This window comes from Cryptomeria japonica, chromosome 10 (assembly GCF_030272615.1).
Source record: "Cryptomeria japonica chromosome 10, Sugi_1.0, whole genome shotgun sequence".
NCBI lineage: Eukaryota > Viridiplantae > Streptophyta > Pinopsida > Cupressales > Cupressaceae > Cryptomeria > Cryptomeria japonica.
In genome coordinates this window covers 816194570-816209516 of record NC_081414.1, presented here as the reverse complement: position 1 = coordinate 816209516, position 14947 = coordinate 816194570, and the positions used below count along the sequence as shown (strand labels likewise).

Here is a 14947-nt window from a genome sequence, read left to right as displayed (position 1 = left end):
TGTAGGTGTCGAGATGGCGACCCCAAAGGCAGGAGCATCCACCAGTCGTCCAACCCTCATGAAGGAAGATCAAAGGAATGAAGAAATGGAGACCAAGATCGTGTCGAAGTGGAGCAACATTGGAGATACCAACTTGGGAAACTTCAGTGTGAAGAAGTTTTGAGAGGTCCCTTACATTGGCAAGCCATCACCTGTCGCAAGGAGAATAATTGAAAGTGGCATTCTTAAGGTGGCCGGCTTCCCTCCAGCAATCCAGTGCCATGAACTGATGATCGAGTGTGCTCGCCATTATGACCCACAATCCAGATCAATCGTGTCCAAAGAAGGAAACACTTTGGCTTACCTTTCAGAGGAGGCTATAAGTGAGGCTCTCCATCTTCCGGAGCACAGAGATATGATTTACAAAAGCTTAGAAGGAAGCAGGTCCATGTACGAAGATGATCCAGACACTTGCTTGAGCATCATCAACAAGAATTGGTTACTCAAGAGTCGTCCTCGCCTGAGCAAGATTCCAAACACACCACATAGGATCGACTTCTAGGAGGAGTATAGAGATTTGATAACATTGCTCAACCGAGTCACAGGAGCTCCTCAAGCCTTCTATTTTGAGAAGTGGATGTTCTACTTCATCCAAGTGATAGTTCAAGGAAAAGGAACAATTCATTGGGCTAGAATGATTAGCCATTGCTTGGACGTGCAGTTAAGAAGATTGAAGGCTACCAAGTCCTTCCACATGAGTTCATAAGTCATATATGCCTTGATCAGGAGTTTTGAATATGCAGGACTACCTCACAGAGGAGTGATCGGAAGAGGGCCCGGGGAAGTCAGAGTTTGTGATTCCTATGTTCATTTGCATCATCCACCAGGAAGTGACTACAAGTTAGTCAATGATACCTTCACGATGAACATCACCAGGACATTGCAAGGTGGGATTCACAATCGGCTATCTCAAGATGCACAAGAGCTTGTAAAGAGGTATGGTGCTTGGTTCATCCAATTTCAGAAATTTACTTATATTAGAGTTCATGGATGTCCTTCACCTCCCTACATGTTGCCGAGATATCCGACAGACAGAATAGTGTTACTTGAGGTAACTAGACAGTTGGCAGCTTATGCGAAGGCATTCAGACACCGGCATGGAAATGGAGTTCCTGTGCCTATCATACTAGGAAATTCAGTTGAGGTATGCCCTAATGTTCCAGCCATGGATGATGCAGAGAAGGAGTTGGCCTTATATTCATTTTCATTCTTTGCCTTGAGAGAGAGTTTTGATCCTTATAGGTATATAGAGGAGACAGTCGGTAGGAAATACAAACATGAACCTCAGGTGGAAGACTTTTGGATGAACCTCTCAGATGATTTTGAAGTGAAAAGAAAGATGCATTCCAGATTGCCTTTAGACTTCATCAGGAAATGCAAGATTTACAGAGTGGCCGACCAAGCTCAGGACAATGGCAGACATCTCCAATCATCATATGACCGAGAAAACAAAGCAGTGAGGATAGATTGGAATGAACCTGAGATTTTGGATCTAGATGCTTTGATGGCTCCAGTTTTGTCTTGTACTCGCAGATGGGTTGATGTGCAACATCAAAAGTTGAGAGAACAGAACATATCTATGACTTTTACTTTGGAGGAAAGACTAGGAGAAGGAGGAGCAAGTGTAAGTGAAGGTAATCCTCATCCCAGAAGCATGAGTGAAGGCAACCTTCGAAGCGCAAGTGAAGGCAATCCTCATCCTAGAGGCTCGAAGAGGAAAGAGAGACCTGAGAAAAGGGAATCCTCCAAGAAGAAGCAAGAGGCCAATCGAGATCGTTCATCCAGCACATCTTCTCGACAAGAGAAGAGGACACTTGAAATGGAGGAATCTATGGAATCAATGGTACAAAACGATAAACATGAAGAAGGACAGGCACCTCAACGTTCATCAAGTCGATCTCTCCAAGTCAATGAGCTACATGAAGACAAGAATGATGACGAAGTGACATCTCCCCTCCGAGAAGAAGAGACATTGCCTAAAGAGATACAAGTTAGGGAGACGAGGTCAGCCATTCCAGATTGGTTGAAGGAGAGACTAACAAGGGTGATTGTGATTGAGGACGAAGATAATGTGATTGATTTAGAAAGCCTTGTTGGACATTCTCAGGAAGTGACAGAAAAGAGGAAAGCCACTAAGATGTCCAAGATGATCAGAGATGAGACAGGATCCAGGAAATTGCAGATAGCTACACCGGCAGTAGACAAGTATGAAGGTGAAATCCTTGCAGAGGAATATGATGTAGAGACATTTGAGCTCGGTCCACTCACAGCCGAACAGACACTGGATGAGGCAACCGATTCGTTTGAGGCACTGAAAGATAAACTTAGAGAAGAAATGGAAAAGAATAGAAAGCTTGAGAGAGAGGTTGGTGCATGGAGAGGCTACTTTAGCCATCTCAATCAGCCTTTAGGACGTCAGGATCCAGCAGTATCTCCTGTACAGGCACTTCCCATTGAATCAGTTGGTGAGGCAGAAAGAGTCAAGAGTTTGGTCTAGCTCATGAGTTCTTGGATTGACAAATCTCATACAGTTGCCATTGAATTTGCAACAAGAATGATGCAGACCATTCATAGAGCTATCCAGGTTCTTGAGATCATCCACAACCTAATGATAACGGTAGCTGCTTTCGCTCATACCAAGGATGTTATCATTCCTGTCCTGCAAGTAATCAGACAAACATCAAGGAAGATCCTAGCACTAGAAAAGATAATGGATGGAGGACCTCATATTTTACTCCAATGGTCAACTTTACTCCAGATGAAGGAAGTTCTTTTTGAGGACATCAGTAACAAATGCAATCAAGTTGAAGAGATTATCCATCCGATCCAGGACAAGGTGTTTGAAGTATTATGTACTATTCTTGGCAGAAGGATCGAAGTTGAGACAGATGTGGATTTGCAAGAATTAGAAGAAAGAGTCAAGGTCATCTTTTGCAAAGATGAGAATGTTATTACAGATGAGCAACGAGATCGAATGTTTGCTACCATGCTCCTGATTGAGAAAATCAAAGAACTTGAACCTAGATGGGACGCGGCTCTTCTCAAGGCTTTCGATCAGGTCATCCACTTGGAGGAACGAATGAGGAATCTTCCCGAGATTCCAATTGCTGAGATCGAAGGAATCGTGTCTAGATTCACTGCATATGCTAAGAAGGAGCATTGGAAAGGAAATAAGATTCTAGAAGAAAGGTTGTTATAGATGATGTGGCACCTTAATTGTCATTGGTCTATGTCTCCTAGATTTTTGTGCCAAATTAAATATTTGGCTATGCATTTAATATTGTTCAATAAAAAGGGGACTATTTGTAATAAACCCTAATTAGGGTTTAGGTGTCATAATCTTGGCCATTGATCTTCTTTTGATTTGAGCCGTTCATTGTAATTGAGGATACTATATATACCCTCACTCCTTTTCATTTTGTCATTAGAAATTAGAAAGAGAGAGCAATAAGAAATAGTTAGAAGTTTAGAGCTTTTGAGAGAAGAAAAGTATTTGTAGCAAGATTGAGCTTTGAAGAAGGAATTTCAAGCAATTGTTGTCTATTTTGGCTTTGAGATCAATAAAATATTGAAGTTATGGTGTTTTATTGCAATTCTTGTGGCTATCTTCATGGTTGTTTGTTTTCTTGAATCATTCTCAATCGAAGTAGTATTTAAGTTTGAAGGACTAAGTGTTGGGCTTGATCTTTGGTGAGGTTCACGTTCCAAACCACTAGCTTCTTACTGATTGTAGGAACGCCTTGTGTGGTCAACTGGAGAGACTTGAATTACTTAAACCTTCAATCGTCATTGAGCTTTGATATGTGCCTTTGTGGTAGTGTCCATGGTCCTTGATGAATTGAAAGATCATTTGTTACCTTAGAAGATCGCATCAATTTCAGTTGGAGTTGTTATTTCATGGCAATATTGAAGTTGGTAGAATCTTACCAAGTCCAGCCTACATTGAGTCATTCTTAGGATTAGATTAGAATTTATCCCTTGCAAACTCTACCTTTTGATCTTTTTGAGAACTTGTTAGTTTAGAGAAATCTTGTTCCTGCAGCTCGGAAGACGTAAGGCCCCTTGATGAAACAGCAATCACAACGACCACTGGTGCTTATCCACACGTAGAGACCCTACATAAAAGAACATTGGAGTCACCCTGATTGATCCTTTTTTGCGACATCTTCAGCAATCAGAGACTTTATTCAAGAGAGGATAAGGTACCCTTGGGTATTTTATTCTGTGTTTGATAGTGTACAAAATACACGTCAACAGTGTTGTGGAAAACGGAACCCTGATTGGGAGGGAGCTTCAATCTCAGTGACTCTATCTGCAGCACTTTGAATCATTCTTTGCTTGTGTGCAAGAATGAATTATGTCCAATCTATGCTTGTGTGCTAGATGGATAATTGTAATTATGTAAAGACCCACTTGTGTATTACACTTTCTGTGCTTGTGTGCTAGAACCATCCTATGCTTGTGTGCTAGGTGGAAGATGTAATTCTATGCTTGTCTGCTAGATCCACTCTATGCTTGTGTGCTAGATGGAACTCTAAAGGTTCAGATTATGTATTCTCTTCTTCCCTAGTTAAGAGGGAGTGTTGTTTGTAACTAGGATAATGTATGGGTTCGGATTGCCTCAAGGCAACATCCGAACCCACTTAGGACTGGGCCCTATCCTAAAGGGTAACGTGCCCCAAGGTTAAACCCAGCCCTATCCTAAGACCCCACGCTACAACAAATATTGGCGCCAAAATTAAAGGAGGCCGACTTGCAATAATCATGTTAAAGATGCATATAAATAAAAGACACTTTGCAAGTCATTATCACTCATTCATTTTTCCAGCGAATTAGCTCTGCCTGAAGAAGTGCGAACTTACTCTTGAGGGTGCGAAATTGTCCAAACTTATGCGATCTAGTTCTAGAGGACAAAGGCAATTTTGGTGCAGACTTGAAGAAGTGCAGATCTGTCATTCATGAAGGATTCAGATTTGTAAAGGAAGCTAAGTATTGTACTTTTGCTGTCAAGAGAATATATAATCTGACCTAAGGGTCTTTAATGCTGGGTTTTTCCTCCTTGGAGGTTTTCCCAGGGTATTTGTGTTTGTCTCTGATCTACTTCCTTCATTTTTGATTTTTTACTGAATGATGACTTATTAAAATGCTACAAATCTGATTACAATCTAGGGCATAATTAAAGGATATAAATCTGATTAACAAACCTAGGGTATAAAATTACAATTATGATTACTGCTAGGACTTATGGAGCCAATGACATTCTTCTTTTGAATGCATCTTTGAACATGCAATATTGAAGCATCATTCATGGGGAGCAAAACACTTGGACATCTTTCTTGCTTCTCTTGATCTAAGGGTAGTTTTCCTCTTTATTTTTTTGTTCTTCTTCATCTTATTTTGTTTCCATTTAACGTTGAATGCCTCTCCACTCCTCTCCAAGAGGCCCATCAAAGTTTTTCCACCAAACCTTAGCTTCTTGGAAATTCAAATAATAACATACCTCTTGAATATCTACCGCAACAAAACTCCATTTTAACTTTTTTCTTGGGTGATCACTTCCTACCATATATATCATTGCCGTTTCCACAACACAAAATAGAGCTTACGGTTTTAATATTTTATGCAAAAAGAGATCTTGCATTTAGGCTTTTCTTTCCCCAAAAAAAATCTAAGTGGGAAAATAAGCATGTAGACCTGTAATTGTCCTCCAAGTTGCTAAAAGGGGCATTCAATTTGGTTACTTGGATTAACATATTTTATATTTAGTGATTTTATCTTTTTCTTTTTAAGTTTTGAAACACATTTAGAAGGAAAATTTTATAGGACATAATTTCTTCAAAATTTTCAATCAAGCTTTGCAGATGTGAGCAAATTGGGTCCTTTGTGATAAGAAAATTACATTGCAATGCATGACATGGGTTGAGACAAGCAAAAGGATAGTTCCAAAATAACAATTTTTTAAGGTCAAATATCCTTAGTGTTACATGGGGAGGCATTTCTTGGGTAAAACTAGGCCATCCCGGAAACGGAAACTTCCTGGGGATGGGGGTACGAAATGGGACATCCCCTCATGTATTAACTATTAAGTTACATCATGTATATGTAATATGAATTTATGAACTTCAACTCTCATTTGAACTCTCACTTCAACTCATTTGCTATGTATAATGTATATGATGAATGATTTATCAATGTTATCATATGAATATTTGAAATATCCCTATATATTTTAAAATTTTCATACTTTCTATATAGCCGTCTCCTAAAGATGGCCAAAAAAAGTCCGTCTTGGAAACCCATCCCCTAGTCTCCTTGTCCTGAAAACTTGGGGTAACATAGAATATCCTTGAATACTGTTTAGTTATGCAAAGTTATTCCATTGATGGTGCTAGAATTAGTCCAATTTGATGTACAACTGATATAGAATTTGCATCACAAGATAAAGTGTTTTTGTTTTCTAAAAATTCAACAAAATGATTCCTAGCAGTAAAAGGTTCTCACACTTGCCCATATTGTCAATTTGATATGAAATGTAATGAATAAAACGTTTAATAATTAAAACATAATTAGGTTTAATAGAAACACTCAATAGAGAATTTCGGGAAGTGCCAATTACCCTGATATTCAATACCTTCCAAGGGGAGAATACCTTTATACCATACAACAATCCTTAAGGAGGAATCCAATATAACGTCTCTCGCCATGAGAATTGAACCCAATACAATTTTATCTTGCCAATGCAATGATATGAGTCCCATATATATAATCTTCAATCTAACAACATCGGGGGTACAAAACCTTTAACACAATTTACCCATTTGACCCAATGTGTCTTAAAATGGAAATTATTCATTTGGCCTAATATACTTAATGAAGGGTCATGCACAATGCATGTTAACTATTCCATAACCCCATATACATCATGTTACATAATATGATGGACCTAGGTACATAACAACCACTTTCTAATAAAGTCTTTGAACAAGACCCAAAACGGCCTTATTTGTAATAAGGATATCCCTGAGGAACTCCAATTTTGTCCATAGGTTATGATGGCCTTTTTTCTAGAATCATCACTGTTAAATTGATTGTCCAATCAAATGTCAACAAGTGAGTAAAGATTTGTAGAAGCAACTTACTTTGCCAAACAATGAAAATCAAACCCAGTCCAATTCTTCTTGTAAATCTCCAGCTCTCCAATACCTAAAGAGGTTTATGTTATCTTTAATACATTTATTCTTTACAATGTGTTAAATCTTCTATGTATGAAATCGACATCTTTGAAATTGGTTTACGAATTTTATTAAAGCAAGGAAGATAATGCAATCTCTCGAACAAAGGCTTAAGAACTTCAGCTTGGACTACAATCTCAGTAGTCCTTAAATTGTCAACCAACATTCAGGGTCACATTTGCTATGGAAACCACACATCAGACTCTCTCTTCATCTCATACAGGTAGAAAATGCAGTTGAGTGCAATCTTAATATTTTGCAAAATGTACATTAAACCTCATGTAGTTTGTAGTAAGTTAAATATTTAAATGTGGTATGTAGATTTATAAGTAATTGAAAATTTTACTTTGAGCTACTCGTCAACCCTAATATTCTTGATTTTCTATTCCTCTAACAAATTTCTTGCACTCTCACTCCCACTTCTATGTTTCTCCAAGCAATTTCTTTTAAGCATTTGCTATCATGGTTTTTGGTAAATGGTATTCCTGTGAAATAAAAACTTCAATATCGAATGAAAATTGAGGTAATTTATAATTTTTTTAGTAAGAATATCTCCAGAATCTGTTGCTTGCATTTAGAACGAAAGGTTTGTTTCACTTTTCAAAGCCCACTTACTTTGACAAAGGACTTATTTGGATAATAATTACTAAGGTTGCTTTTCAGTAATTTTCACTCGAATTTTTCCTTCTGTTATCCATTTGGATATATTTTGTTTCTTGACTAGTAGGGAATGGAAAAACATGACTATTTTTGTGAGGGCACTAGAATTTATTGAAACAGTCGAATAAATCAGTGATTGTGTGATAAAGAAATAAGAAAAAGATAGCTTAACTGCTTCAGCATGAGATCAGGTGATTTTTTTGTGAACTATAGAGGCTACTATCAGAATATTCATTGTAAAGATATGTTTTAAATATTTCAGTTTCATATTGAAGAGCTTTATCTCAAATTATATAAGTTGACAAGACTTTCTGACATGGCACAGAGCAGATAATGAGCTCTCAGCAAAAGATCTGTTTAAATTATTTTTGAAAGAGCGGCAGTTAGAAGGAGATTTTATCACCAAAACTTCGGATAAATTCTGGACAAAGGAAGTCTTAGAAGTAGATAAGCAACAAATAGAAAAAGTGAATGAAAATGTTCAACCTCAAAAGGTATGATAGCATTCATTGAGTTGAAAAACAAATGGAATTCTTTCTATTCATAAGTCAAATATTTTCTTGTATCTTAATTATACAAATTTTTAGAACCTGCAGCAGTGCATTTTGCATGGAACAGTTGTTGATTAACTTTTTTTTATGTGAGCAATTTCAGATATCGGAAAAGGAAAGTGGAGGCTTCTTGAAGCTAAGCCGTACCAAAAGTTGGGTTTCGGGAAATGATGAAGCCCCAGTAAATGAAATTTACTTAAAAACTGTAAATTCTCTCTCTCTCTCTCTCTCTCTCTCACACACACACACACACACACACACACACACACACGCAGTTAATCACTCTCACGGTCTCTGACATTTCTTATGGTGCCATTTGAAGAGTGGGAGGCACTTTCCCTTTCTCCTTTATACTTTTTGATATTATAAATTTGTTTCCATTGTGAGAATAGCAGCAGGGTTGAAAAATTGATGCCTATCTTTCTTTTTCTTTTGCTTGGCCCCTATTAATTCACTTCTTCTCTTATTCATAGATTCCCTTTCTATTTTTACGGCATAATGGTGCTTGTTTAGATCCTAGGCAGAAGAAAGAAGGAGATGATTGAAAAGAATCCCCAAAATTTTTTAGACTCTTGCCACAAATACAATTATCTTACCTAAGGTATCAATTTCTACAAGGAAGCACTTTCATATGTAGATGCTATATAATCTGATAGGGGTTGGATATTGTTCATGTATTTCCTAAGGCTCTGAGGATGATGTATAACTATGTTCCATGGCTTAGATAGTGTTGAGCACTTACTCTCTGATTAAAATAATACTATTTTTCTCAGATACACCTGAATCGCTATATCAGTCTAGATCATTCTTCTAGTTATTTTAAATGGCATTTTTTATTTGTCCTATAATTTGTTTCCCATTTCTGGAAAGGATTACCAGGTTGATGTCAAATCATCCTGGATATGAAAGGAACACACATTGAAGTGAACTTGCAATTGATATAACTGTATAGTTGAGTGCTTTAAGAATTATGGAAACTATGAGATTGTTTCTTAAACATTATGTTATCCGTTAAAATAAAAAAAAATCATAGCATGTAGTACCCATTGTGAGATATTTAAAGATACTTGAATATTCACAATTATTGGTGTTTCGAGTACCCACAGTAGTTTAAAGATATTTGAAATGATATTATTTTCATTGTTGCAGGAATGGAAGACAGACAGAGAAAACAGGAGGAGGATTGGCCTTCTGGAGTATGAGGCTGTAAGAATTGTTGATTCACTTGCATAACTCTTCTTGTATACAGAGAAAATGCATCTATGAACAATGCTGCAAGGAATTATTCTTGCACTATTTTGTTCTTCTTTTGTTTTTGTTTTGAAGTTTTGGGGACTTCCTCTTCTTTTGGTTTTTAAAGGGATGCCAAGGCATCTCTGAAATGGCTAGGGAATGTCCTAACAAAGAAAAAACAGGAAAAAGGTCCTTAAAAGAAATACAGTTTAAAAAAAAAAGATTTTAAAGGTTATTAATAATAAACAAAAAATTGATTTTCCAAGTATGAATTTAGGCATGTGGATTGAAGTCTTGTTTTCTGTTTCTTAAGTTAATATTCAGAATTCTCGGGGTTGACTAGGACTGCCAGTACAGTAATTTTTAATCTAGCAATAGCCTAATAGGAATTCTGTATGAATTATCCTTCCACTAAGATTGTTAGAATAAGAAATCTGTTTGCCATGGACTTCATCACCTAGGAATATATAAGGAATGTGAGATTTTGCCAAGATCTAGAGGCAATGGAAAGCACAAATAAGAGAGAACAAAATAGATGATAGGAATAAACTGTATTCTATCAAGATGCAAAATGTGATCAACTGGATCATCAATCGTTGTTCAATAGTTACATACAATGTAGATGAGCCTGCTTATATAGGCAAGGCAATATGGATATGTGAGCACACAAACATGACATGTGGCTCAATAAAAAACAAGGGTAGGTAGGAAATAGGTGTGGTAGGTAGGAGAAACAATAAAATATTCCACATGAGGTGGATCACCCACGGAAGGTGGAATTATCACTCCACAATAAGTGGATATGATAGAATAGTAACAAGATCAACACCATAAAAGGTGGAAATTCTCCTACACACACTATCCCAATGTGGCACAAACACCCAAGTGTCTCATATCCAAACTACTATGAAATGCATTATCCTAAGTAAACTTAAGTAAGGTGTAGAAATATCCAAGATGAATAATTATTTACACCAACAAGGAGCCTTAATGAACGATGAATAGAATTTAATGCCAATAATTGTGGAGGGTTCTGCAGAGCTGGTTGAATTCACCATGCTGTTAAAGCTATCTGATAACAAACACTACCTAGAATCACATATGGCATTTATCATAGCTATGTATCTTGATGGAAATTTCTGACGAGAAGGACATTACCAATAATCTTCGTAGTGCTACCTAAATGCTTCATTGTTGCATCTAGATGCTGTGTTTTGATGTCAACTTATATGAATTCACAAGACATAAAGCATTATTGCTGCCGTCTCAATTCACATACCTACTTTCATACTTGAAAAACTGATTTTTTAAAATTTGCTTTTATTCTGTAATTTATTTGTATTAAAAAATTTCAAAGATTGATTTTTAATATATTATTTTAATTGCCATCCTCAAGTTCTGGGAAGATTTTGCAGTCGCCGCATTCTTTTGTGCCAGAAACTCAGACAAACACTGCTTATGGCTATTGGTGGTTAGGAGTACCTTCTATGATTTTTAATATTTATCATTTTATTGACCACTGACATCTGCCATGGTAGAAACTTGAAAGCAACAAAAAAAATTAAAATTAATACATGAAAGAGAAATTACAAGGCAAAATTTTGATCAACACTCCAGTTAGATTGTGAGACCTACTCCTCTATCATCCTGCCTCAAAATAGACCTGAATTCTTTAAGTATATTATAAAATTCAACTTACACATGATACTTGATGCAGCCATAAAGCTGATACGACTGATATGACTGATATTCACTATAAGAAACAAAGGCCTTGTAATGCCTATAAGACAAGATTTCATATATGTTGGGATAAACGTGCACACAGTTTTTAACATTTTAAGCTTAAAAAAAAAACACAAAATCTCTTTATTCAACAATCCTTAACATCAAGCATTACATAAATGCAAATAATCACAGCACTTTATTGGCAGGCAATTTATCTTATACATTCAAATTCTCTATTCACTTGTGGAAGTAAGATGGAAATATTATTAACGCAGATGCTTCTGGATTAGATTGTGTAAAGATTTTCTGCATCAATGTTTCGGATCACCTTCTGTGATTCATCATCAGGATGGAAATATTATTTCAATCCACTATCAATTCTCTGAGGTATTCTTTACTAGGGGATGCCAAGTCTCAGAGTTCCCTCTGAAAAGAGCCCTAGCTCCTCTGTGCTGATGTTGCAGCCTCCGGCAGGGCTGTCTCTTCTTGCTCTGTGCTCCTCAAATTCTCACCAATCATGGACACAATTTATTTGTCATCTGCTATGTATGTCAAACTTTTCTCAGCAGCAGCCTCTGCTACCTTTTCCTCGACCTCTGCTATCCTCTCCTCATCATCAACCTCTGCTACCCTTTCCTCAATCTCTGCTACTCTTTCTTCTTCGTCAATCCCGGCAACCCTCTCCTCATAGTCAAGCTCTTGTACTCTTTCCTCAACCTCTGCTACTCTTTCCTTGTCTTCAACCTCACATTCCGCTTCCTCATTGTCAACCTCTGCAACCCTACACTTATCATCAACCTCGGTAATCCTTTCCTCATTGTCAACCTCTGGTACCGTGTCTTAATCATCAATCTCTGCTACTCTTTCCTCATCATCAATCTATTCCACCATTGCCAACCTTTCCTTATTGTCAATCTCTGCTATGACATTTCTTTCCAACTTTATTCTGCATCTTTTGTGAGATATGAACCTATAATATATGACACTTCCTCTTGTGAATATGTGTTGAATCAGCCATTTTTCTACATCTTTGTGAGATCTGAACCTATAATTTGGGATCAATTTCTATCATTCTTCAAGATTAAAGATATGTTTTTTCTTTTGTAAGCTCTAGTTTTGAAATACTTTATATGCTTTTGAAAAATGAAATCTTCCTCCTTTTGCAGGATAGTTTTGTGTTTTCCCTTTATTTGCTAATTAAATGTATTTTTACCACATGTTCGTAAGTCGACTTTAAAAACTTAAAAAACTCTTGCTTTCTAACCTCTAATCACCAGTTTGCAAATTGTAAGAAAACTCTCTAAACGTTATATACATTTCACTCGTCATGTTTAGCTTTTTCTGTAAATAGGGAGTCTGATTTTCTGAGTTATAGACTATGCTATATTTTACCAAAAAAATTATTGCTTGCTTCATAAAGTAGTAGTCCCTTCTAATTCTTTAATTTGGCTAAATGATATCATCCTGTAGATCATGAGCATGTCTACTGATTATATATTTGACATCTTTTCCTCAGTTGAAGAGAGAACTTTTCCTTATCACAGCAGGCATTGGAGCAGCATGCACTGGTTATTGCTACTTTGTTTTCTCACCCCAGGTGCAAAATTTTTGGGAATCAGTTCTCTCAGTTATTTCTGAGTGTAGAATTGGTTTTATTTTCTAGCAGTAATATATCTCAAGTAGAGCTTCCAAAGAAGTAAAAGATTTATTACTTCAGAATGTTAATGAGTCTACACGTATACTTGTGTATGCATTTTTTAATTACTTATTTCACGTGTAATTGATGTTCCTTGAGTCAGGTTGCTTTGAGTTATGCAGCTGGAGCTGTTGCAAGGTGAAAATATGTAATGCTTTATCTCAACGATATGGTCAATGTTTGTACAGAGATGTCTTTTTATATATAATAAATTATTATCAAGGAAAAAGTTCTTCTGTATGGGATAGGATTTCATTTTGGGGTCGTAAATTTAGTTGAAAGTAAAGATAAGCTCTTTCAAGGGTTTTAGCATTTATCCTCTATTATAAGTGGTTAACAAGCATAAGTGAAGTGTGCAAGCTTAATTTTTGTTCATCATTGAAAAGATTTGCCCACGGTATACCTTGGGTATAAAATTAAATCCTAGGAAATTTCATGTAAGTTCAATCTCCAATCATATTAAATGAGCTCCAAGGTTTGGTTAGGTGGTTAATACACAGTGACCATACCAATCCTCATACATGTTCTATGGGCTGTAAAAGTAACAATTTTGACATGATTCTCCATTGTTGAGAATAGGGAGACAAGGGTGACTTATAAGCAAAGAAACGGGACTCGGACTCGGCTCGGACTCGGCAAGGCCAACTCGGACTCGGACTCGGGACTCGGCGTCAGACTCGGCTCCAGACTCGGCTGGACTCGGGAAAGTGAAAAACTCAAGAAATTTAGAGATTTTTAAAGATTTAAAACTTGTTTCAGACACCCTTTATTGAATACACCTTAAAGACACAAAAACATCATTAAACTCGGCTCATTTGATTACATACACAAGTATACATCAATCACATAAGCATAAACGCAAATTGTAGCTGAAGAAAATAAGAAACATAGATATATAAATATTGTCAAATGTATACAATATTACAAAACTCATGGAATAAAAAATCCATGTCATCATATGATCATCATCAAATGTTTCATACAAATACCAAAGGTAAATAGTAAAACTAAATACAACTACAAGTGTACAAGCCTATGGCTGAGATGGCCGTGCACCCTCTCGCCCTGGCCCCCTGCGAAGGCGTTTAAAGTAGGTCCTGGATGATTCAGCAGCCATAGTTGCTCCCCGTGACACCATGCCATGCTCACCAACATCAGGAACGGCTGTGTCATGCTCACCAACAACAGGAACAGCTGTGTCACTCCGAGTCTCAGTATTTCCTGTCTCTGCTCGTGTTCTCTGCTCCTCCTCTGCCATGGCTACAGCCTCAACCTCTATATCTACCTGGTCGATCCAATCAATGTCATCATCACTAAATACAGCTGTAGGAGTCCCAGGAGCTGTCTGATTCTCATTGGCCCACTCTGCTTCAAGATCAACCTCATCTAGAATGATAGGAGACATGTCAACTGTTGCATTCTTTCTCATTCTCAGGCGGAGGTTGTAGTGAACAAAGACGAGATCATTCATCTTCTCCACAGATAATCTATTGCGCCTCTTGGAGTGTATGTGCTCAAACATACTCCAATTGCGCTCGCAACCTGATGCGCTGCATGGTTGGCTCAAGATACGAATGGCCAACTTCTGAACATTTGGTGTCTCTGGGCCAAAAAAGTTCCACCAATGATCTGAGTTTGAAATGAGAAAAATAAATAAAATCAGTCTCACTCATGAACTCATTTAACAAGTTACAATATAGTATTGAATAAAACTAAAATTAAGCCTAACAATTTATTTTTACCTGGCATCATAGTTGTTCTAGCGTGTTTGGCAACAGGCCGAGAGAAGGTCTCCCCTTGTGCATCTGAGA

General features: G+C 37.1%; 1 protein-coding gene across 1 annotated transcript in view; it reads left to right on the top strand.

The window, feature by feature from the left end:
- Positions 1 to 14947, top strand: part of LOC131036460 (uncharacterized) — a 59581-nt gene that overhangs the window by 38176 nt on the left and 6458 nt on the right. The window contains exons 2-6 of the mRNA XM_057968354.2: positions 8262 to 8425; positions 8586 to 8687; positions 9632 to 9688; positions 12957 to 13037; positions 13240 to 13274. Of these exons, the coding sequence (XP_057824337.1) occupies positions 8262 to 8425; positions 8586 to 8687; positions 9632 to 9688; positions 12957 to 13037; positions 13240 to 13274 (439 nt within the window). The remainder of the gene's footprint in view (positions 1 to 8261; positions 8426 to 8585; positions 8688 to 9631; positions 9689 to 12956; positions 13038 to 13239; positions 13275 to 14947) is intronic.